The following is a 26,108-nucleotide window of genomic DNA, read 5'->3' as shown; positions in this document are numbered from 1 at the left end:
GTACTCAAAAGAGGGCGCCATTGCATATTAACAGCATGGTCTCATGGATTATGAGTATTTTTTACGTATAAATAGAGTTGAGTGATTGTAGATCCTGTCGAGAAGCGTTAAGGCACGCAAGTAAGTGTTTTTATATTACGTAGATTAACTCTAAAGCCGGGGACACTGCCATAACAGGGTGAACACGGGGAGAACACCATCAGGACAGGCGCGGTTTTAGACTAAAATTTTTGTTGGGGCTTCAGGGGGCTTGAGAAATTTTCGACGTTGGATTATTCAATACAATGAAAATGGCCTATGATGAGCAGCATAATATATGTACAATAGAGACAATACTGCTTTGACCAATTAGCAGCTAGTCCGCCGCCCCCTAGTCCCCAAATATGTTCCTAATATTTAGCGAGGGAGCGTAGCGACCGAACAAACAAATACTTATTCAAAATGCTTGAGAATGATTTCATAGCGATTTCATCTAAACGTATAAAACCATAAGGCCCTGATTATTGGTATTTTATTTATTTATTTATTTATTCATGCATGTTCACAATGTCACAATATGAATACAATGTATGAGATTACAAGGATAAAGGTACAAGAGTATAAAACATGAAAAATACATTTTGAGCATGTATATAAAGGTGGAACAACATAAGCCTAGAGTTTGATTCGTTGAACCACCTTTAAACTGAATTAGTATCACTTAAAAACAAACAAAAACAAAAGTAAAAATACAATGAGAACAAAACAATAAACGTCAAGAAAGATCACACAAAAAAAAAGAAATAAGGAAGAGAGGAAATAAATAGAAGAACAGAAAAGGTGGAAGACTGCCTTGATATTGAACAGTTGTGTCAAGTTGTTATGAAAATATGGTAATAGTAAATTTAACAAAGTTCAATCTTTAATCCTTCAGTTACGAAGAAAAGAGAGAAAAAAAATATATATATGAGATAACTTATGTCTTATGTGCATTTTACTGATTCTGCAATTTAGAAAGAAGAGTGCGCTTTACAGCCAATTAAAATGTAAATGAGGGCATGTGACTTCACTTAACGATAATTTTGACAATAGTATTCAATGCAAAAATATGTTTGAAAAAAGCATCGGAAAGCACTATGAAATCATTTTACTTGACATTAAATCATACATAAAAAAGTGTCAAGTTTTCGGAGCTCTTAATTCATGTGCAAAATTCTATTTAAATTTTGCGCGAAGATTGGGCGCGCCGAAATTTTCGGTGATTTTTTTCACCACACCGCCAATCCGAAATATGGTTCGACAACCCTAACTCCAAAATAAATGTTTTAGATATCTTTAGCCCCGGTCAGGGAGAATATAGCGACCGAATAATTTTCTCAATCCCCCCCCCCCCCCAAAAAAAAAAAAGATATATAAATATATACATGATTATAAAAAATGAAAAAAAATTCAGATCGCGTTTGACAAAAAATAGACAAGTCTAGAGTTAAAACTTTAATTTTACAGCGTTCGAATTTGTGTTGCTCCCCGCTAGGACCGCGCCTGAACACTTTACATGCTCTTACACATAAATATGTAATAAATGAATAAATATGTAATAAATAAATAAATAAATAAAAATGTTTTCATGGTCGGCCGGGCGATCGATCAGGGGAAAAACTGCAACCCCAATAGGTATATATTAAACTCCGCGGCTATTATGAAATTATAATATTTGAGACACTTTTATTAGACATAAAAAAGAAGCTTTGATTGGACGGTTAACAATTCTCTGAGATTGAAGGATGATTACTGTCTTGTTTAATGAGAAGAAAGAGAGGGAGGAAGAAGAGGGGAGGAGGATGAAGAAGGAGGAGAAGAAGGAGAAAAAGACAGAGAAGAAGAAGAAAGATAAAAAGAAGAAGGAGTAGGAGAAGACGAAGAAGAAGAAAGAGAATAAGAAGAAGGAGAAGAAGAGGAAGGAGTAGGAGAAGACGAAGAAGAAAGAGAAGAAGAAGAAGAATATTCATGAAGAGCCTAGAACTGATTCACCGGAGTAATGCAAAACTTTGTCATATCTTTGTTTTTTTCCTTGTCCGATTTTGATCAAATTTTCATTTCTTTGTTTGATTTTTTTCTTTATCTGTTCAATTCATATTATCTCCAGCCTCGAGTACCCCTTTAAGAGTCAGAAAATGGATTATTTATAACTTCCCTCCTTTTTTCATTTTCCCATAGACCTATCCCTCGTGGTTCGTGATAACCCTGGATTAATATAATCACCAAAAAAAGACCATGCAGTGGCAGGTTATATTGATCGAAAGTTCACAATAAAATTTGAATCATGTTCATCAGCTAGTTGCATTATTTTTTAAATCTACAATTCGTTTTCTAAATTTTACTTTTTATACAAAGCCTATATATATTTACAAGGGTTGATTAATCATTCGGAGGTAGGGAGGAAATAATTTAATGTTTCCAAGTCATTTCATTTTTTTTTTTCAATGAAGCATTTGCGCTTTGCACGGGTGACGGGGGCACTGGCGTACATGGGGGGTGGGAGGGTGCTTGGATTTCACGACCAGGTAAAAAAGGGAAAAGGAAAAGAGAAAGGTGTAAATTATCATTTTTAGATACTCTTTCAAAATTTATCAGAAAATTGTATTTTTGAATAAAAATGTCGAATTTTAGGTGATGGGCCTACAACATATCTATAGCCCCTCAATTTTTTTGGCTCATTATGCCACTGGATGCGGGTATACTATAGTTCAGGCCCTCCTAATTGGGCCTTAGTATATTTTCGCCTGCTCTGCAATCTCAGCGTTCCTTTATAGTTCTTCCAATCAATTGTTTTCATTTAAAAACTGTTATAAAAGCTACAAGTTACTAGGTAGAATAATTACAATAGGAAGGGGTTAAATCTTTTCTTCCCTCCATGAATGTACTCTGTTGCGCGTTAACGTAATTATTTTGCAAGTTTCCTATATTATATACTTACTTTTGGAGTTAGAGTTGATGAAGGCAGGGGCGTAACAGGGGGAGGGGGGGGGGGCAAGATCCAAAAATTTCCCGGTCATATCATGGAACAGGCAATGGCGTCATGAGGCAAACATTTTGAGGGGGTATGATATGGTGTATCAGGCAAAAAATTAAAATGCGAGCAAAGCGAGCGAGCAAAAATTTTGACATTTTTATTACAAAAATCCAATTTTGTGATAGATTTTGACATAATGTTAAAAAAAGATAATATCATATTTCACCCTTCTTTCTTTTTTTTTGAACGCCATTGTGAATAGGATTTTTGTTATGATTGTGCGCATCAGGGCGAAGCTCTATATGCTCGAGGGGGCCAGTATGGCGCGTGTGACAAGAAGTAGCTTGATATAAGTACCGAGAGAGCGAAGCGAGCGAGATAAAAAAAAATCATCTTTTCATGAGAATCTAACATGAAAATAGATTTTGACGTGATATTCAGAAAAATATAACACACTTTTCCTTTGCTTTTCTGTCTTTCCTCCTTTTTTGTTTGTTTGTTTGTTTGGTTGTAGAACTTTTGGGGGCCATGGTCCAAACTTATCCATACAACAGTGCTATGTGGGTGGGGTCCGGGGCGGAGCCCCGGAACCTCTTGATATCAAAGTCATTTTAAACCTTACAGATGGCCACTAATTTAATCAAATTGCGTGTTTATCTATATAGCTTTCACACAACACTTAAATTCAATGCAATTTCGTACCATAATCATCTAAATATTTTGAGGGGGCACACCATAGCAAATGTGGGAAAATTTGTAAACAGTCGCCAGCGAGCGAAGCGAGCCAGAAAGAAAAATGGCCTTTTGAAATGAAATTCTAATTATGTGATAGATTTTTACATCATAGCAAATTTCATGTCATATTTTTTTTCATTCATCTCATTTCGCTGCCTCCTTTATTTTCTTTTATTTCCCCTTGACTGTGGAACCACCCCCGGTACGCCAGTGCAGAAAGTGTTTATACAGTGGCCGTTATTGTGCCCTTTAAAGGTTACAGATGAAGAGCCACCACTGCACGGGGTCTCGGACAGAGCCACCAGTAGCTTTGGAGATTTACCAAATTTATGATGATAATTATCGTCAATCCTCGGCAGTCCGGTAGTTTTATTTTGTCCCTTTTCTTTATTTTCCAGATTAGATTTTGGCTCATTCCATTCTACCTCCATTTCCCGATTTTGTTTGCCTTTTTGTCATCTTTAATTTATTTCCCTGCCTTACTAATCATGCTATTGTATTTGTATATCGGGGAGAATTGTTCTTTCTCACACTGGCATGTTCTTCTTTCCTTCTTTTTCCCGTTTTCTTTCCGTTTTCCATATTTATGTTTTTTCTTAGTTTTCTTTTCCCTTTCCCTTTCCTCCCCCCCCCCCGTTTCTCTTTTCCCCCCTTCCTTTCCCTTCCCCTTTCTTTCTTTCTCCACCTTTTTTTTCTTTTTACAGTTTTATTTTATTTTCCCGGTGAAATCCGCCACGGGGGGGGGGGGCAGCTTGCCCCCCTGCCCCCGCCTGTTACGCCGCACTGGATGAAGGAGGTTCCCTATACAGCCACATTCCTCTATGCAGAGGCGTCGATCCTGGGGGGGGGGGGGGGGGCAGGGGGGGGGCGATCGCCCCACCAATGAAAATATTGGGGGGGGGGCAAACATATCTTTTTGCCCCCCCAATAGTTCTGGATATGCATTAAAAAAAAAACAAGATTGTAATGTTCAGCAAGCGAGATTGAGATACACAATCATCATCATCATCATCTGGTACGGGATGAAGGCGCAAGCCTGTAATTCCCGGTCGTTTCTTGTATGATTGGTCACTGAAAACTACTACTTCATGAGCTTGCGTGAGGAGTCATGGAAGCTCAAAGTGTTTTTTTTGCCAAAATATATCAATATTTCTTTTAAATTTGTCTGTTGTTGGCATTTGTATTAAGTTTTCAGGAAGACTATTCCAGTCATTGATGACTCTTCTACTGAAAGACTTATTTCTCACATCCAGTTTGCTAAGTCGTTCTTTATTTAAAATCGTGCTCAAAATGTCCGCTTTTCAGATTGGAATATAAAAAATTTCAGCTCGCGCTTCGCGCTCACATCATTTCTGTAGCAAAAACCCATACTTTTCATGATTACATTGGTGAATGTAAATGTCCCGTTTTCAGTTCTAAGCCTCAAAAGAACTGCTTCAATTTGCAATCATCTTTTCTTGGATATATAGCTTGTTCTTTATCAAAAACGTCCAATAAACTGTCATTTTTTCAGATCGAAATATCAAAATTTTCAGCTCGCGCTTCGCGCTCGCATCTATTCTTCTTTTAGATACAAATCTTAATCATTGGTACCAAAAATGCTTATAGAATATCAAGTTTTCAGCTCAGAATATAAAGAAATTTGAGCTCACTCTCGGCACTCGTACTATCTGTGTAGTGAGATACGTGTCTGTGTCTCATGAGTCATATATATATATATATATATATATATATATATATATATATATATATATATATGTGTGTGTGTGTGTGTGTGTGTATATAATATATATATGTGTGTGTGTGTGTGTGTGTATATAATATATATGTGTGTGTGTGTGTGAGGGTGGGTGTTTTGTACGATCGAGCGCCTTTGGAACGTTAATGATTTTGCCCCCCCCCAATCTGAAAAATGGATCGACGCCCCTGCATCAGAGCATGTATGTAAAGTAGAGCATCTCGCGCTTCTCTAACATGAAAATACGAATTCTGTAGTTGTCCTGGTAGTGTCTTGTTTTAGGAATATCATCATACTTTATTTTTTCTTTCTGCATGCCGTCAATAGATTTGCCCTCAGGTTTGTGACAAGCGATGGCCAAAATAGTGGTGTTATTCATAATTCGACTCAGAATTTGATCAATCAATACCACATTTTTAATGCCGAACTAAGCGGAATCATTATATATACTTCAAATTAAAGTTGCAATTAATGATTCTATAGGCTGGTGTATAGATTATTTGGCTTTGACAGCTTTAGGTAAAGGTCAATAATTGCACCATATCTCACACGTTTAGTGACAGCCGCATTGAAGGATTGTAGTGAAATGTTGGGCATATATACTGTCCACACAATTCTGGGTAGTTTTTAACCAATAATGTGTGCTTTGGGTGAAAACTACCCAGAGTTGGATATTTTTTTAACCAATATTGTTGTGTGGACAGTATGCTGACCAACAATTTAAGAGTGTTGAACATCGAGGTCCGATTTTTTTTCTTCATTCAGTGGTAATCGATTGAAAGCACTGTCTTCCTACCAATAAGGTACACAAAGTTGTTGTCTTGTACAACCCCTTTAAAAGAAACCAATCATTCTAACAAGGTGGAAATGGGGTATTGGTGGACAAAATTTATATTTTCATCCCGTCATTTTCTCCGATCGGCCGCTGTTGTTGGCTTTGGTGCATGCAGTAGTCATAAAAAAAGACTGAAGTTTTATTCTTAGCTTTAGTCTTACAAAGAAGATAAGGTATCTCATAAAGCTAAAATAAAGAATGCGAGCACGAGCTATTTTTTTATCTTTATTTGTTTAGTTATTTCATGTATTTTAACTCGACAATTTAAGTTTCTGTAATGATGAACAAACTATGCGAGCGCGAATTAAGCGTGAGCTGAATTTTTTTTTATATAGGCCAACTGGCCTGCATAGAGACCCTTGACATACTGTTTGCAGCCTTTGCAGTGACTCATGAAGGGGATAAATGCCATCAAACAACAAAAATGCGAGTACTATGTACGCTGAAATTTTTTAAATTGCGAGTTGAAAATTGGACGTAAAGATATAAACCCTTTTTAAAATCATCATGACGGGATAGGTATAACTAAACAATATGCGAGAGCGAAGCGCGAGCTGAGAATTGATTATTTTCGGACCTGAAAAATTGTCAGTTATTCAATACAGCGCGATGCGATAGCTTAATGTTTGTTTTCTCCGAGATTTAGACCCAACTGCGATATTCTCAATCCTCTTTTTTTAAGGCATGAACACGTTGGATATTATATATGAGAGCGCGATTCGGCAGCTGAACATTTTTTATATTAAGACCTGAGCAATAGTAATGGAAAGGTATACGTTTTTACTATAAGAAGAAAATATGTCTGCCATTAAACAACGCGAGTATGCCAGCCGCGCGAAGCGCGAGTCATTAAAAAAAATAAGTTTACAACTAAAAAAGGGACATTCGATCGGCCTTTTATGAATGATGGATAACTAAATAAACGATGCGAGCGCGAACTAAAATTTCTGCCATCCCAATCTGAGAAGCACTTAAAAAACATAGAACAAACTGTGTATCTCAATAAACAACTAATTCGAGCGCATATTGCGAGCTGACTTTATTTTCTAATACTGAGCCTCAAATGAGCTTTGAATCACTGTTGAGCATGAAAAGGAATTTGTGAAGAGGACCATGGATCTCACTATCAAATTAAATTGTGAGAGCGAGCCTCTAGCGCGAACTTATTTGCATGTGTTTTGGTGATTTAGTCTTAACTCTGGGACATTATTGTAACAGGATGCGTATCTCGCTAAAACAAAAATAATTAAATTTGAATCACGAGCTAATGGTTTATGCATATTGTCTTGAAAAGCAGCCAAAGATGTCCTGAGCCCAATATATGTCATGTTATCGAATGATCGAGTAGATTACTTATATCCCTCTTAGCACACAACGCGAGGGCAAAGCGAGTGAAACTTTTAAATTTTACAATAATGACCTGAAACTTTTACTATTTTCCAGTTATCCACCTTATTATATTCTCTTTTCTTCCCCTCTTAATTTCTTATTCCGTTTTCTCCCCTCCTTCCATTTTCCCCTTTTCTTTTCCTTTGTTATTATTGTTTTTGAGCCGCCAAGAAGGAGGGGGGGGGGGGGGTGCTTCGGCCCCTGGATGTATATATAGTGGAACGTCAATGTGCCTCATTCTTGCCAAAAGGTTTGTATGAGGCCTTGGGATGCTTCCTTTTGAGGAATGCTACCGATTATTCAAGTCAAATACTTCTTTTTAGGGAATTTCCTAAGAAACCGGCCAACTTTACTACTTTGTGCGTCTCCTCCAGCTTTTCACAGAAGCTTTATACGAGGTGGGGGGGTGGTCGGGATGCGGGCTCGATGTTGGTGAAATGAGGCATAATATGCAAAAAAATACTCGCATGAATACATACAGAGTACAGACCATCTTATTGTGGGGTACCCATCAAATAGATTTATCAACTTTTGGGCATTGGTCGTAAATCCGTTTTTCCCCCCTTTAATATTATGCCAAAACTTTGTAACAAGAATTACATGACGAAAACCAAAGAGATACACGTCAAGAATCTGTATTGACGTCAAACGGCACATCTTTAACGAATGCTCTCATTGGATACTGCCCGTAAAGGCTTATTTGGACCAATCAAAAATGTCCACATTTATGAGCACTCGTCTGTGCAACAAGCTATGACTATGACCCAGCGCAGCACGAGTTACGTCTGTGCTCTTACGAAACCTTCCTTTGTGTTTCGCCGAGCGCAGCCGCTTGATGTAGCGTAGACATACGATCTTTACCGGTGCCTCTGTTCGCCCTGCACTGCATTACGGATGAAGAAAGCGCATCGCGACTTAATCTCAAATACCTCAAAGTCGAGTCCTAATGCCCGAGAAGAGGATTCTCATTTTGAAGCAAGGCCTCAGATGATATTAGCTCACGTTTTAGAAATTTATTTTGACAAAGATTAATCCGACTAACTGATTCGGACTGGTGAAAATCTGCTGCCGTCGCCGTCGGTGCGTGGTTGTGGAAGCGGGTCCTTGTTTACGTTCTGGCCAGATCCCAAGCGTACATGGTTTGCCAGTTAAGAGGAAAGGTTACACGTGCATGTTTTTATTTATTTTGGAGAAAATATCTTCCTTTATAGCATATCATTACAGCTGATAATACACTGTATCCACCTTTATCCTGTGACGGTTGTTGAGGACATAAATCATGGATCTAGCTCACACACGGGCACCAGACGAGGTTCTGCAGCATTTTGATGTCAAGGAAGGAGTTGGTTTATCTCCCCATGTAGTCCAACAGCGTATTGCTAAATACGGACACAATGGTAGGTTGACTGAGCTGAGAAGTGCAAGTGAGCTGTGTGTAGCCATACTAAGCATAGGAATGGGCTGCACACTTTGTAAACCATTATTAATGTTAACAAAAATTAGCATTTGACCTGATTTTACTGTGCATCATGCACTGATGTAAACGTAACTTGCAAACATTGAGCCATTTAATATCATTGAAGGCGAATTGATTAAAAAAAAAGGATTTGTACCTTTGTTCTGAAGAGATTCTGTGCTGATGCATTGCTTTTGTCTATTATTTGATGTCTTGGTTTACGTAAAAATGGCAATACCGGTATTTGGACAAGTTTTTGCTTATCTTCTTTCTGACTTAATCCTATGAATGAATGGATAATAGTAATATTTTTGGGCACATTAATTTCTACTTCAGTTATTTATCATATTGGCCTACTTTGGCCTAAAAATGAATTTATTTCCATAAAGTACTTTGTTTTATAAAAAAAGGGGGTTACAATATACCTAACAATACAAGGCTCACAGGAATATTATTCAGATGACAGTTTTGAGTGTTTTGGTGAATAAAAAAAATAATCACCTAGATCAGATTATAGGGAAAAACAGATAATAACTGAAGCTTATTACAGTATGTAAGTATTTGGGTTTCAAAAGTGATGTTTTGAGGATACATTTTGGAGCTCATCTTTTATGTTGCATAGACTCTAAACAGACAGAAAGGCTGGTTATAGACTGCAAGTGTAGACTGCTGATATCATCACTATCAGTATGGCAAATACATGTACTGGGTTGAGTTATACTATTACTAACCTTGCATTAGTTTGAGTAGGGAAGAATAAGAAGTTTTGTAATGGTTATGCTGCTATCTTGGCCTTTGTCATGGAAATCGATTGTGCAGGCAGATAGCCAGCCAGATAATTGAAATCATGTAATGTTTGTCCATCTGAGAGAAATTTTAAAAGATGAACCCTGATTAATGTATGGCTTTAGAGTACACTGATAGGTCCATCTCTCGGATTAATGTAAATGAGTGAGGACGCAATGAACTTGCCTTTACTGTACGTGCATATTATTAAAGGCACTAATTATAAAATTACCCTCCTGGCATATATTTCTTGTGCATGAAAATGTTGGCAGGGAAGAGGCATTTGATATCTTTTTACAATTTGTTTCTTGGCAGTTTGCTGAGGAGAGATGATAAGATTTTGTTAATATGATCTATATATCTGTGTTCTCACTTTTTACATTTACTGTATGAAAAGAAGCATGGATGCATCATTGGAAAAATGGGTTGATTTATCTTCACTCTCATTTACATTATGTAATTTAATGTGCCCCTGGCAAAAAATGATCTTGGAATTTTGTAATTTACGAATTATTTGAGTGACCTACCTATATGTATGGTAGCTCTTTTCCCCAAAAATATTTGGTGTGATATTCACAACTTATCATGTTTATCTTTTCTTCATATTCTATTTTTCAGAGTTGCCAGCAGAAGAAGGTAAGATACCAAGATTCCTCTTCTAATTTTCTTTCTATGTGTAATTAATTGTGTCTATTATAGAAAGGGTAGAGAGACCAAATAAATGAATGAACAATATTTTTTATGCAAATTAGTAGGTGACATCTTGTGAAATCATGAAACTGTGTCATACATGTAGCAAGAGGAGTTGGGATGGGGGAGTGGGTGTCCTGGTGGGAATCCCATGCAGTATTAACAGGTATACTGCACCTAGGTTAATTCTTCACACATCTAGTTTATTTCTGTCAATCAAACGGAGATGTGTTTTACTTTTAGTGATATCTGGAATCTCCTAGTCAAGGATGACCATGGAGTCGACATGAATTGTGACTGGTAATGTAGGTCTCACTCTCATATTGGCTTTTTATAATTCATTTTACATTGTATGTTACTGAATTCAATTAACCATTACAGGTTTTATAGTATACAGTATGCCTGTTAGTGTTTGCAATTTTTCAGGGATTAGATTTATTGGAGGAAGTGATAAGGACAATGCACTTTCATATTTTTTTTCCAAAAAATATTCTAGGGAAACCTTTGTGGCAGTTGGTACTGGAACAGTTTGATGACCTTCTTGTCAAGATCCTGCTTCTAGCAGCAGTTATCTCCTTTGTAAGTATATTGTTTTTATATATCGAGTCTTTTATCTGAAATATCAGAAGTAGACTATACATGTACAATGTACTCTGTAGGTTTCCAATGTATTTTTTTATTTGACTCTTTAGCCCTCATTGTATATCTCTAAGTTATTTTGGTCGTTCTCAATATTTTTGGTTTACACATCATCTTTCTTTGTTTATAATTTTGATCTATCTATTATAGTAAATTAGCTTTACATTACATGAAATAAGGATTTGTCACTGGTAATTACTATGCTTTTAATGTTTGGTTTTGAACAACATAAGACAATCTGCCAAATTGAGCTTTGTTGAAACTTGAAAGTACATTTGTACCATGTACATGTCAGGTCATTGTAATGTATGATAATGAGTGTAAAAGAAGTATTCACTTACATGTATGAATACTGGCTAAAACATTTAACCTGGAGAGTTATGTTGTAGACTATGCATGCTGCTGAATGAACACTACAGTAGGTACATGTGCAGTACATATAAACCCAAGTTAAAGTTAGGTAGAGGGCAACTGTGCTTAATCTCCCCAGCTTAACTTTCGACTTGGTTGACCTTTCATCAACACGCTTCTCAATTACTGGGTCCCACTTTATATCCATAGCTGTTAGACACTACTAGTTTGGTGCTTAGATCATTAGTTACATCAAGGATTTTTAATGAAAAAAGTGCTTTTGGATATAACATGTACATTTACATGATCTCTACATGTAACTTGCAACTTAAGTTTTAAATACAAGATATTTTACATCATTGATTTTGAAAGTTTATCTCAGAAAAAAATGATCGTGAATTCTTGACATATTGGTACCTGAATATATTCAAGGAATGTTGGATTCTGAGTAAGAGAGGCAATTGCAAGATTGCTGGATTTTTAAATTTAATTTCAGGATAAATTTCATTTGTACAAGGAGGCATGGAGCAGCCTTGAACTTTAAATTCATTATTTATAAAATTATTTAGAACTGATACAATATTTCCATATCCATGTAAGTGTAGTTATTTATAGGTATACCCGTAGGTATGCTATCCAATTCTCAAGGGAATGTGTTTTTTAAATTTACATGTATAATACCCTTTCCCATCAAGAAATGTATTGAAAACCATGTATTTTAGCAAGCTTGGATCAAACTGAACCATATGTCGCCTCACCCCCATTGACAACTAACAATACTAAGCCCCTCAAAAAAGTTTGGAAATCTGAGTTTGGCCATTAATTTCTCCCGACTCCCCATTTTACACAATGCAAGTTTGTTATCATTCAAACGATCATTCAATTCTCTTTAAAATGATACCATACTGTACTTGTTATGACCATGCCATCACGAAAAGAGCAGGATTCAAAAGTGTTGGATGAGGTCTGAATTGAAAAGCTGCAAAACGAGCAGAAATGGTCATGAAGGGTCAATAAAGAAAATGATTCTTTTGTCTGTGTCAGTAAAGATGAAAATCCATTCAAATCAAGCCCCTGCTTCTTAATTTTTGATGTTTTGTTGTGGCTTATGTAGTGATGGTTCTGTGAGATAACATGGTTTGAGTGTGGTTTGAAATATGCGTTTGTTTGTTTGTTGTGTGTTTGCTTGTGCAGAGGTGTGTTTGATTCCATGTAAATGTTGATGTTAATGTGCATGAAAACAAAAGGAACCGCTGAGAAACTTGCTCATCACCATGGAAAAAAAGAACAGTGACTTTCATTATTGTGTCATTTTGCAACTTTTGAATTTTGACCTTGCCCCACATTTCAAGGCACTGTACCTCCATGTGAACCATAATCATGTCATGTAGGGTATCATTTTAAAGAGAATTAAATGATCTATTCATTGATATCAATCACACATTTAACTAAAACCGAGGAGGGATTATCGATCAAAATCAGATTTCCAAACTTGTTTTGAGGAGTTTAGTATCGGAGGATGCTAAAGGAGATTATTTGTGTAAAAGAAAATGTACATGTATGATGTGCCATTTTATGAGATAACTCTGCACCTCATTAGTGAGATTCCATTGAATTATATTGCAAGAGCCCGATGTAGCAGCAGACATTGGCATAGTTAATGGATAGAGCATGTGCTTTCAGTACTAGCTTGACTGCCTTTGGCTTTGTGACTTGCTATATTCTTTTTTACTGTATACCACATGGCCCTCTAACATGCCCCCACCAGCACAAATTATCAACAGACAGCCCTTTACATTCCAGAACAAAAGGGTCCAAAGACCAAATGTATATCAGTCTACCTATGATTTTGCACACCAGTAAGCAGCATGTTAATTACATGTACCACAGGTTTCTTCCAAGATAATTGAATCGCTTAAAAGATCAGACCTTGGCATTATTAGATTTTATTTGAGAGATTCAATTTAACTGACCTTTCTGTCCTTCCTCTAAATATCCTGTCTTTGAGTCTGCTCTTGAAATATGTATTTATGGTGGTTTTTAATTATTTTTGCATCATACTTGTGCAATTTATGTGCAATGATGTATGTTGTGTATGATGAAGGATGCTGTCAAATTTGTTGATTTAAAGGTATACATTCCTGGTATTCAAGAGGGCGCTGTTGGATGGTTGAGTTGCATGCTGTTCTTGCTGCTATCTTCAATGCAAAGATGATCAAAATAATATGCATGCAGCTGTCAACCATCATCCAGTCGTGTAGCACATGCACAGTACACATATCTTGTGCTGCTTTTGACTACATCGATGCTGGCCCAAACATTTGCTGACGTCACTTTACACAACAGAAGGAGGCGGAGCCATCCTGCTAGGATTTTTAACAGTAGCTGAAGCATATTAAAGGAAACCAAAACCCAAGGAAAGAAGCAATCTTATTGGAAAGAGTAAAATGAGAGGAACAATAAAAAAAAGTTTCATCAAAATCGGTTATGAAATAAGCAAGTTATGGACGTTTAAAAATTCTTGTTGTACTTTCTATGGGGATCCTCAAATTGGCAAACGTGCTTCAAAATGGCTGATTTTGTGGACAACTCTCCATTTGTTTTGTCCACAAATTTTCAGATTTATTCCTTTATTTTACATATTTCACATTATCTCCTGACCTTGTGGTGTCAATTATATTTCCCCATGACATGTGTTGTGCTCTGAAGGAGGCAAGATGTAATTTGAAAGATAATGAGGAAAATCTTAAAATTTAAGTACAAAACATATGGAGAATTGTCAAAAAAACAGCCATTTGGAGCATGTTTGCCAATTTGAGGATCCCCATAGAAAGTACAACAAGACTTTTTGAACATCCATAACTTACACTTATTTCATAACCAATTTTGATGAAACTTTTTTAAAAATTTTTCCTCTCATTTTACTCTTTCCAATAAGATTGCTTCTCTTCTTGGGTTTTGGTTTCCTTTAAGCGAACTGAGAATTGTCAGATTTGGGCATTCAGAACATGGCATCTTCGTATGCGTCGTATAACGTTGGTGTACATGTAAATGGGCAGCTGGTGCTGCATGCAGTGCGTGCGCATGTCCAACAGCATCCTCTTGAATTTGGACAATGTATACATGTACCTTTAAGATTTCAACAACTGTAGCCCATTTTCAGATTTTCTGGACAACAAAAATGGGCCCTGTTCCAAAAAGCATGTCCTCAATAAAATGCTTGTTTTTTATACAAACTTGCACAAATAAAAAGGTATTCGTCTTTGATATTGGAACTGGTCGATTAGCAGCCAACATCATCAGGTCTGTTGTCTATTCATCTCTGCTTTATTTTCATTATATTATATATTTAAAAAAAAATTTCTTGGTGCTCCCTCCTGTTATAATTTCTTTTACATCATACTCTTCACAAACTATCTCCAGGGTAGGCATTGCTTTGCTATTATCAGTATTAAGATTTCTTAGGCAATATTTTGTTAATAGTATTTTTGTCAATACTATATTTTGTCAATACTAATAGTATTGACAGAATCATCTCAGCTTCCGCAGCGATATTTAATGAATTGATATCAATCCTTCTGCATGGGTGCCATCATAATTGCTGTAGAGACGAAGGCTTATTCATTATCAGCATGCAAGAAGGTCTCCACTTTCACTGATGAGGTACTTTTACTGGACATACTTGAGATTACTGCCCTTGTTGCAGGCAGTTGATGGTGTCTTTTATAATCAAGTAAATCTTACCTGTCATCTCATGTGATGATTTACTATACATGTAGAAAGTAAACAGCAAAGCAATATATGAGAAAAATTAATTGTTAAAAGAAATTTTCTTAGTAATTCACTTATAATTCATTGTAGTAAAGATTAGCTGGTATATGATATTTGCATCAAACTTCACACCTTTTGATGTGTATAAATATCCACATGTAGGTCAGTTATACTTGTTGGTGGTCCAAGACCAATAATATACAGGATTTTCAATAACTCTAATTATGCCACAATGGTATTGTAACACTACAAAACATCTTACAAGCATGAACAATATCCTTATGAAATTAATAACTTATACTTTGCTGAATTTATACAATTTGAAAGCAAGAAAGGTTGACACTTTTATCTAATCATGCAGTTTCTTTAAACAATGCTTCCACTGGAAGCACTCTGATTTTCATTCATGGCTCTAACTATTGCATGGCCAAATACATGTAGCCCATGACCTTGAATAACCTATTTTGGCTTTGGATTTTTGTGTGCCCTCTTTATATTGTCTCATTTATATTGAAAAATAGAAATGTGCCCTTTTGAAAAAAGAGTGGCATTGCCCCCCATATACATCTAAAAAAATGAAGGTCTGCATCTATTTCTGTGTGAGTGCCTTCACTCAGGCTAGAGTAACAGTGTTTAAAGGAAACCAAAACCCAAGAGGAGAAGCAATCTTATTGGAAAGAATAAAATAAGTAAGTTATGGACATTTAAAAAGTCTTGTACTTTCTATAGGGATCCTCAAATTGGCCAATGGCCACCATGCTTCAGAATCAGAGATTTTGTGGACAACTCTCCATTCGTTTTATACACAAATTTTCACATTTCTCCCATTATCTTTCAAATTGCATCTTGCCCCCTGGTGAGCATAACACTTATCATGGGAAAGTATAATACACACCACATATGTCAAGGTCAGGTGGAGAAAATGTGAAATATGTAAAATAAAAGGAAAAATCTGAATATTTGTGTACAAAACAAATGGAGAGTTGTCCAAAAAATCTGCAATTTTTAAGCATGCTTGCCAAATTGAGGATCTCCATAGGAAGTACAACAAGGCTTTTCAAACTTAAATAACTCGCTTTATATTCTAGAACCGATTTTGATGGATCAAATTTTAGATTGCTCCTCTCATTTTATTCTTTCTGATAAGGTGGATTCATTCCTTGTATTTTGGTTTCCTTTAATGATCTGAGAACCCACTGGTTCTATTGATCACAGTATATACAGTAGGTTAACTAGGTCACCAAGGGCATGGTAGAAAAGCTTTTTTTATTTCATTGGTACATCTGTGTATTACATGTACTTGTCTATTCAGACCTTGTATGACATATGTGTGTATTTGGGTCTTCAAGATTAGACCTAAAAAAATGTTCATCAAAATTAGGAAGTTTCAGTCGATCAGTAGGTTTTCCTTTTTTCATGTTTTTGTTATTGTTGGTGAATAGTGCCTTCGCTGCTGTGCTGCACAAAGAAAATAACGCATGGGATGAAAAATTAATGCATGCAAATATAGTAACATATCAAAATGCATGTCAAATCTGACATTATTGTAGGCCTATATTGAAAAAAATCAATTTGTATAGTTTGGGTTAAAAAAAAATTGACCCTTTTTTTTTGCATTAAACGGTCGTTGGTTGGATGAGGGCTAAATAATATTTTAGGCCTCATGCAAGCTTGATGTTGCTTTAGTGAACAAATTGCATCTCAATTTGTTATCTGAGCAAGAAGTGAGTCTTTGATGAACTAAAGCATGTCCCTGATCTCTTACATGGGCCAGTGGGGGAGATAGCACAGAGGCAAAGTACTTGTACAAGGTTCCTTCATGAGCAAAGAAGATGCTCTCACTTTGCTTGGAAAGCTCACTAGCATCATCAGCTCTCTCTATCTCTTACTCTCTCACTCTGCAAATGGTAGGCCTAGGTCCTTAAGAATGCAAGGCATGTTGGCCCTGCATACCGCTCGTGTCACAGACATGAGCTTGGATGGGTTATGTACAATATTGTACGTAAGGCAAAGCCCATGTGTATAATACATATGTTGGTCATAATGTTGGTCGTAATATACATGCATAGAATTTGAAAAAAAAGAATATGTGAATGGAGTTACCAATTTGCAGCAGTCTACAGATGAATGGCCCCATTTTAAGGCCTAATTGACCAAACACATGATTAACCCTCATGTTTTTTTTTTTAGTTTTTGAAATTTGAGTTTGAGGATGATTTGTTAATGGAGTGTGATCAAGTTGCTAGTACAGGCAATGAAAAATCTCACATGAAAAACTAAATTAAAAGTAATATTTGTCAAAGATCTCAAGGATAATTTGCCAATGATGTTACATTTTTAATTTCTATCTTTGGCAGGCAAGAACCAATGGATGACTGAACACAAAAGTTAACTATTGACCTAAGATTGTAACTTCATTTATACAAACTATAAAGCTTGAATTTGCTGGAACAATTCACATTTTGAATACCGTAATTATTGATTAGAGACCTCAGTTGCGAATATTAATAAAGATCCATATAATGGCGATACTCATGATAGCAGGCTGTAGCATCTTATTGGCTCTCGTTGATTTCTTGTCAAGCAAAGTTATGAAGGTAAATTCTTATCAGAAATTGAAGAGTTTCCCAGGCTCAACTTTGATTGAGATTCTTCACCCGGATATGAGTTCAGACTTTGATAATTGTTCAGAGCTTCAGCAGGATGCATTGGGGACATTTCCATTTTGTCAATTTTTTTTTGCCATTTGAAAATGTATTGTCCTTGGAAGTATTTGATTGAAATACAATGTACAACTACAGACAGTATGCAAAAGTACATTGTGTATGAAAAATTGTGTAAAAACTTGACAAAATATTTTCCTTTCAAAGCCAAAGTGCTACAGGTACTTTCAACAGTATAATATGTATCAAGTCATTAATTATGATTAAATTATTCCTATTACATTGTACACAAAATGCAATATATTTTCTTATAATGTAATAATATAACATGGTCAATAGAAGGATGAGAAATAATGGACTGCTATTCTGTATATTCATACAATATCTTGTCAAGGAACTTTAGGATTACAGTATAAATAGTGTTGGTAATTTTCAACAAAGAACAATGGTCATCATAACATAAGTCACATATATTTTGTTGATAAAGTACATCAATAAACATACATCAATAAAACACACCTAAGGCTGTAGCTGGAGACTCACTGTGTGATTTACATAGAAACTTGGGCATTAAGTTTATTGTAAAATGAAGGTTTTCTGCAGAAAAGCAGGAGTGCTGATATACATGTATGTAAAACATTAAGTTGTCATAACTCTGTTATTGTTTGCCGATTTTTTATGAAATTTTCAGCGTCTCTTTTTTCTTCTGATTTTACTCTAATTGTTCAAATCGTATTCCTTTCTGCTTTGAGTATGCCTTTAAATTTGAAATACATGTACATGGATATTGTGATGTCAGTAATTGAAACCTGAAGAAGTCTACATTAAGAATGTACCAAGAGGTCAAATTTTCAGTGAATTATAATTGCCAAGCTTTACACAAATGTTTTAATCATGCATTCAATATGAATATTGACTAGTACATGTATGAATTGATTGAATGTCCTTCAATGACCATGCAATACACATGATGGAATATATGATGAACAAATTTTCAATTGAAATTCTATGACAGTATATGAGTCTACATGTATACATGGACATTTGCTCCCTCACGGATAGGGATAAGGACAAAGAAACCTACAGATTCACTAGGATTGGATGGGCAGAGAAACCAATCTAATTAGTGCTAATCTCATTGACTTTTATGTGTATTCTTTTGTGTGAATATTGCCCTTGGTAGTTAATTTGAATGAGACAGATGACCATTGGCATGGTCTTAGCTTTGAGAGGTTTGATGATTGAAATTTGACCGTGGACATTACTTACAAGTACACTCATGAATATAAGCTAGATCAAATTTGTATATAAGAGAAGGGGAGGGATGGTTGATCACTTTCACCATTCACATTTAAAGGAAAGGGAGAAACAAGAGGGATACTGTACATGTACATGTACATTGCTGAGTGCATTTTTTTCCTCATTATACTGGATATTATACATGCCTTGTGAGATTAAAAAAACAACAAAACTAATATGAACAGTAACATCAAGGGAGGGATTATATACCATACTACATGCACATGTATGCTCAGAGATTGCTGACTGGGTCTGTACATGACTACATGTAAAAGCCAGTAGGTATTGAATTGTACATCAGATCATTTGTAGCACTCTTGGTATGCTAAAATTAAAAATATGTAAAGTGGAATAATATAGGCCTAGAATATTTGATGTGACATGCAGTTTTCAGTTCATATTAAAATCAAATTAAAAAGTAATAAAGGCGTTCCTATCAAAATTATATTTTTTCAAGTTGTCTGTGATGTCATAACTTTGACACGCCCCTTGATTTCATTCATCCAGTAAAAATTGTGCTATAAATTCTATTGGTAAAAGAGGAATGCAGCTTTACAGTGCATATCAATCCACTCTGCATTCTTCCTTTTCTAAGGAAAGGTCAAAGTATGGATACCGAATCTTTAAAACTGTATTATCAGAAATCACTGAAGAATAAAAGACCATAGCACTTGCCAACTACACAATGTTTACTCATTTAATTTCAATGGTGAATCAGTGACAGGGTACATGTAAATCTGCAGAAATAGTTTTCACCAGGAAGAGTTTTGATGTACATAAATGTTGATAAAGATGGTCCAATATACAAAATGATATACTGGATTTTCTACAACTCTAATTGTGCCAAAAGATTTCGAGATCTAAACTGTAAATGTAAAATAGTTCAAGCAAGCATCGCATACATTTCCTTTTAGTATAGTACATGTACAGTACATGTACATACCGTAGGCTATGCTCAAGTACATGTAGGCCTATGCTCAAGGATTTCCAAATTGTGCTGTGGATAAAGATGTTATTGGATACCTTTTTGAGCAAAAGGTTGAAAAATTTGACATGTACATTTTATTGAGAACTACATGAAAGTATGGTACATGTATATATATATATGTAAAGTGCAAGCAGGGTGCTACATAAGCACTTGCCCGATTGCCCGGGGCAAGTAAAAGTTAGAGTAGGGCAAGTGTTCTGAAGTAAAGACCAAAACTACTTGCCCGAATTGGGCAAGCAAAATTCTCACAGTAGAATGACCAAAATTAGGGTCGATATAAGATATTTACCCTAATTTTTGTCATGGCAGGCAAGGTAAAATCACTTTGGAAAAAGAAATGCAATAACAAGGTACATGTAGATCAGTTCATGTCAAAAGAGAGAAAAAGGTCAATGGTTTATAAAGAATTTTTTCGGGCAAGTGAAATACATTTTTGGGCAAGTATATTCCAACTATTTAAAAATTTACTTGCCCGACTGGGCAAGTGCTTCTAAAAAGTTATGTAGCACCCTGGTGCAAGTGTTATGAAGTCACCTATGAAGTCAATTAAATTATACCAGGAGGAGGGACTTAAAAAAGAAGAAATTTTATGCTTCATTTCTCTTTCTCTTGCACCCAATACGGTACTTGCCGGCAGGAATGACCAGATTACATTCTTGAATAATTCATATCTTTGTTGTTAACATCAATCAGGTATTTATACTGAGAGAGAACATGTCACCTACCGTAGAGTTAATATTGGTAAAATGCTTGTCAATGTTTTTTTTTTTATTTCATTGTTCAGATTCTTGCTTTGTTTGAGGAAGATGAAGATGAGAAAGTAACAGCCTTTGTAGAGCCCTTTGTCATCCTCCTCATCTTGATTGCGAATGCTGTCGTAGGCGTATGGCAGGTAAGGTCAATCATTTCATCAATATTTCAATTGATTTCAATAATAAACCCCTCCTCAGTCTTGACTGTCTCTTCCATTCAAGAGACTTCTTCCCATATCTGAAGGCCTCCAGGAGCCTGTTGCAGAAAGAGCAGTAATCAAATACAAGCATGATATCAAACACAACTTGATTTGCAGCTATCAAAGTGTATATTTGAAACTGAATTTCAGATGTGTTTATTAAGTGCAAGACTTACTGCAAAGGCACCTTGGCCATTTACACAAGGCTTCAGGGTTGATGTACGAACATGGATGCTTATTAAAGATCAGTATTGTCAATCTCTAAAATTAGCCCTTTGGTCAATCACAAATTATATTTTATGTCTTTTAGGAAGTAAGTTTTTTCATTTTCAAAATGGAATCGAGGCTTGTTTAAGAATTGATCTGCTCTAAAGTCTAATAACTGTTTATTGAAGGTTTGTACAGGAATAACAAACAGGAAATTGGGAGTAGGAAAGACCGATCAATATTTCATAAAAATATGGAAACCCAAAGCCACCTGCCATTTTATTCTTTGACTTTAAATCATGAAGAATATTGGTAGACTAGTCTGTGGGTGGTAGTTCCCATGAGGTCATGGCAAGATACATGTAAGTATGCCAGGAAGTACAACTGGTTTAAGGAAAATTATAAGAATGTGTTTAATACATGGGCTTCTTTTGCCTTTTGGAGGAATGAACACCAGAATATTACACCATACCTTATTAAAATACTGAACATTTTCCTTGTGGAATCAACATTCCAATTCTGTACTGTGATATTTCATGTGAGGAAGGGGGGGGGGGGATGGCTCAAAGAAAAAAAAAACCCAATATTGTTTCAAAGCCTATCATATCAGTTACACATACAATATATGAAGGGAATTTGTTACATATCAATTTTAGAAAAGAGAAATTTTATATGTACATTAGGCCTATATGGAGAGCACTCTAATACATGTAGTTCAAAGAATAATTTTCTAAAATTACATGTAGCTGTCCTTCATGTACAGTATGTACATGTGAAACCTGTTTAAAGATTGCAAGTTATTGAATCATGTTTATGTATCTTGATTCTTGATGCAAGATATACATGCTGTAGTAGTATCCGAGCAGCATATTATGGTACATTGTATTCAGCAACAGAATAATCATGAATTAGAAATGTCAGTACCCTATCCCTGTCAGTGACTGGAAAGTCACACATCTTGGCATCTCATTTTTCAGTTTTTGTTGATGTGATCTATGCCCGAGTTCCTTCTGGGTAAACTCAGGGCCTATTTCTGTGGTTCGCTGTTGACATGACCAGTGTCACATAAGAGAATGGATCGCCAGCCAAAACATAGGCCTCCTATAAAATGATTTAGTGGTTTATACTGTGTACATACAGTACATTTGCACTCTTATTGATTAACTTTGACAACCTTGTAGTTCAGGGGTATTGAACAAAATATTAATTCAGTAATGTCATGAATTTTGAAAAATATTTTCTTAATTTCATTTATCGTTTTCAAGGTTTATTAAAAGCTTATTAAACTTTCAACATTTATCAAACCTTATTGATAATACAGATTTGAACAGTATGTTACAAATACATTGTAGGATATGAAAATGACCAATGAATAATGATAAAGAAGATAATAGTATTAATACATTGAATTGCCTGGAGCTAGTGATTAGAAAAAATCTAGTTATACATTTTAATGTATGCTATTTGACTCTCATAACTTTTGGAATGTCATTCCATTTATTGTGTTTATTCATCCATTTATTAACAGGAGCGCAATGCAGAGAGTGCAATTGAAGCATTGAAGGAGTATGAGCCTGAGATTGCCAAGGTTATCAGGCAAGACAGGGTCGGTGTCCAGAGGATACGAGCTAGGGAGCTTGTCCCAGGAGATATAGTAGAAATCTCAGGTAATAACCATTAATGAAGCTTTTAATCACACTTTATACACAAGCATTCTCAAAAATGTTTATTAATTTACCTACATGTACTTAAACATGTATATGTATCATTGTATGACATATGTAGGTCTTACCACAAAGTTGGGGCAGAATTATGACATGATGGTTGTTTTATGATCAGGCCATATCATAAAAAATGCAGTGTGTGCATCATAAAAAGAAATATGTATACTGATATTTCAAATATAAATGGCAACCTTCTTTTCTAATTTCGAGTCCTTGCCTCTTTATTAGCAATCATGAGGCATTGTTTTACCAATCAGAATTTATTATTGAAATGCAATTACTTGAATGATGAAAATCCCCAAAGCCAGAGATAAGATAATTTGTGACTCTTAAGCAAAAATGGGGTGCCAATTCTGTCCACAAATGTAAATTCTGTATTTGGTACTTTTACATGTAGTTATACATTACTTTTTTAAATAAAAGTTTTTGTTAATAAATTGAACACTTTTATGCAAACAACAAAATTAGGATGTTCACTTCACCCACATCCACTTATTTTTCAGTGTCCATGAACTACATGTTTAGTTACAACTATTAAATTCAATGAACTCAGTACCAACCTAGAAGAATATTACTTTGTAAGGATGATATTAAGACAAAGCCTTAATTTTGATTGAGTGTGAAATCTAAAGCAAACAAGTTACAATTGCCAACTTAATGAAAAAGAAGTGTATGATTACACAACTTTTTGGAAAGACCCACATGTAGTTTTGTTGCCTTACAATTGCCTCACAATTGCCTCACATGCTTAATGTTCAAATCAAGAATTGGGATAGAGATCTTGATCAATCTGTTTGGGACCACATGATCTTGTATGCACATGTGGTATTTCCATAATAGGTTTATTTCTTACAGCTAGCAGTAATGTACTACATGTACATGTATGCATCTTTACAGTTTATGTCGCAACTCGAATTGGAAAGTGCAATTTGATACGTATGAAGTATCATGGCGTGTGCCACTTGCGACCCAGTCACCAAAATAAGCACAGCAATTAGTACCCAGCATGTCTCCTCAGAAGTTAGTATACGTCTTTGGTTTGAGCAGGATCCTTTACCAAGGGTGTCGTCATGGGAGATGGCTGGTGAGGCCATTAAAAAACCCAGGTCACCATCATGATACACATGTACATAACAAGAATGATGATTATGATTTAAACAGGGAAAATGGTATAGATCTGAAGAATCCAACTTAAAGTTTTATTTAAAACCATTTGAATTGTAGTACCCAGTTAGATTTATGTAACTTTTACGGGAGAAATTTCATGTTACTGCGTTTTCTTTTCATCAAAGTCAGTAGCAAAATGGTGCTAACGCAAGTTTTCAATTTTTATCAGATTGTTTTTATGGGAACAGACTATGCATGCTACAGGGCTCAGAAGATAAATGTCATATCCTTATGATCAGCAAGATGAACTACATGTACATGAAAATTAAAGAAAATAAAATATTCCTCATACTGGACTGGATGATGCAGGGTGTAGACTGAACTTTAATCACTTGGACACTGAAAATTATTGCAACATTTTCCCAGTAGACAAGAAGAAAACAACAGCCTATTTTCTTTCATTTTGCTGTTCAGATGATTTAAGGAAAAAGGATAAATCTACTACTGATGCTGCTATAAAATAAATATCTCTCAAAAGCACATGCATACATGTAGTTGCATACCCCTTCTTTGTACCTGACCAAAATAGTACTTACAAAACATAACCACAGGTTCAAATCTGATAGCTAATGCTGATGTTAACATATCATCTGACATTAAAGCTGTAGTATACTATTAATCGTTTAACAGACATAAAGTGAAGCAGATAAAACAGCTTGATTTTAGATTGACGCCATCAACCTTGTGCCCTGGAATCATTAAGCCCCCTATTGTTTTGAGCGAATGACAGCCTGTGGCTGTTGTTCCCCCTCCATCTTTGTGGGCCATGATAGTCTGACACTCGTGCCCGGACATCAAACTCCCACCCTGAGCCGACCAGGCTTGGCAGGTCTGTCATCAAACTACAAGCAGATAATAGATATGAATTAGGCGGAGAGAGTGGGAGCTGTCGGATGTAATATAAATGAGAATTTCGTAGAATTATGGTGTAAGCTATTTTTTTTATCGGCTGTTTGTGATATTGAGGTGTGATGGGATTACGTGTAGGTTATAAGGGGTTTGACAAGATGAGTCTTACTAACACCAAAGTCTTATTAATGAGCTGATTATTGTTCTCATTAGCTTTGAACTTCCTTCAGTGAGAATCACCTCTGAAACCTACCTGGTTCTTGTTATTGTTGAATTTGTAGTAAAATCAGAAAAGAACGAAATTATAGGGTATCTGTAATTTTAAGAAATAAAGGAATCAATAAACAATTCTATTTGTTTTGAAAAAATTGTAAATGTCTATTCAATATCTAGTATGCCATTAATGTAGCTGCACTTGAAAGTGAGACAAAGATATGATAAAGTTAATCTTAAAAGTAAAGTAGATTCTAGAAAGGATTTTATGTATACCTATAGGCAGATAACCTTTTGAATGTTGTGCTAAATACAGCAGTAAGTGGGTGTGGAATCAGCCTTGATTATATCCCTATCTTGAGGGCACTGTGTAGCAGAATGATTGCATCAGCTCTCCCTTTTTAAGATCAACCCACTGTACTGATTCTTCAGGCTACTATTAAATCTATGATTAGAAAAACATCAATATTTGACGGCTCTTTTATCATTGAAGCATCTTACCGATCAAAATGTATTGTTAAAAAGAAGAGGGGGAGGGGAGAGCATTCACATTGATATAATAGCTTGAAAGGTCAGTGCTATTTGTTCAAGAACAAAAAATTAATGCAAAGTGCACAACACCATTCCAATTCACTACATGTATGAATATGTGATATGAAGGATA

The 26,108-nt window shown here is 35.5% G+C and overlaps 1 protein-coding gene across 1 annotated transcript; it reads left to right on the top strand.

Annotated features, from left to right (window-relative positions):
- Window positions 1-8,499: 8,499 nt before the first annotated feature.
- Window positions 8,500-26,032, top strand: LOC129275897 (sarcoplasmic/endoplasmic reticulum calcium ATPase 1-like). Its single transcript, XM_064109025.1, has 5 exons — window positions 8,500-9,086; window positions 10,550-10,567; window positions 11,118-11,200; window positions 21,117-21,224; window positions 23,020-26,032. The coding sequence occupies exons 1-5, from the start codon at window positions 8,969-8,971 to the stop codon at window positions 23,170-23,172; spliced, it is 480 nt and encodes a 159-aa protein (XP_063965095.1). The 5' UTR covers window positions 8,500-8,968; the 3' UTR covers window positions 23,173-26,032.
- The last annotated feature ends 76 nt before the right edge of the window (window positions 26,033-26,108 follow it).

Source organism: Lytechinus pictus, chromosome 2 (assembly GCF_037042905.1).
Source record: "Lytechinus pictus isolate F3 Inbred chromosome 2, Lp3.0, whole genome shotgun sequence".
Taxonomy (NCBI): domain Eukaryota; kingdom Metazoa; phylum Echinodermata; class Echinoidea; order Temnopleuroida; family Toxopneustidae; genus Lytechinus; species Lytechinus pictus.
Note: the sequence above shows the minus strand (reverse complement) of the source record. Positions and strands in the feature narration are given on the sequence as shown.

What these genes read in the sequence shown, in the direction of transcription:
- LOC129275897 (XM_064109025.1), top strand. Translation starts at nt 8,969, where the DNA reads ATGGATCTAGCTCACACACGGGCACCAGACGAGGTTCTGCAGCATTTT. An exon ending in TAGCAGCAGTTATCTCCTTT is followed by an intron (nt 11,201 to 21,116) that starts GTAAGTATATTG and finishes TTCATTGTTCAG; the next exon opens with ATTCTTGCTTTGTTTGAGGA. An exon ending in CTGTCGTAGGCGTATGGCAG is followed by an intron (nt 21,225 to 23,019) that starts GTAAGGTCAATC and finishes ATTTATTAACAG; the next exon opens with GAGCGCAATGCAGAGAGTGC.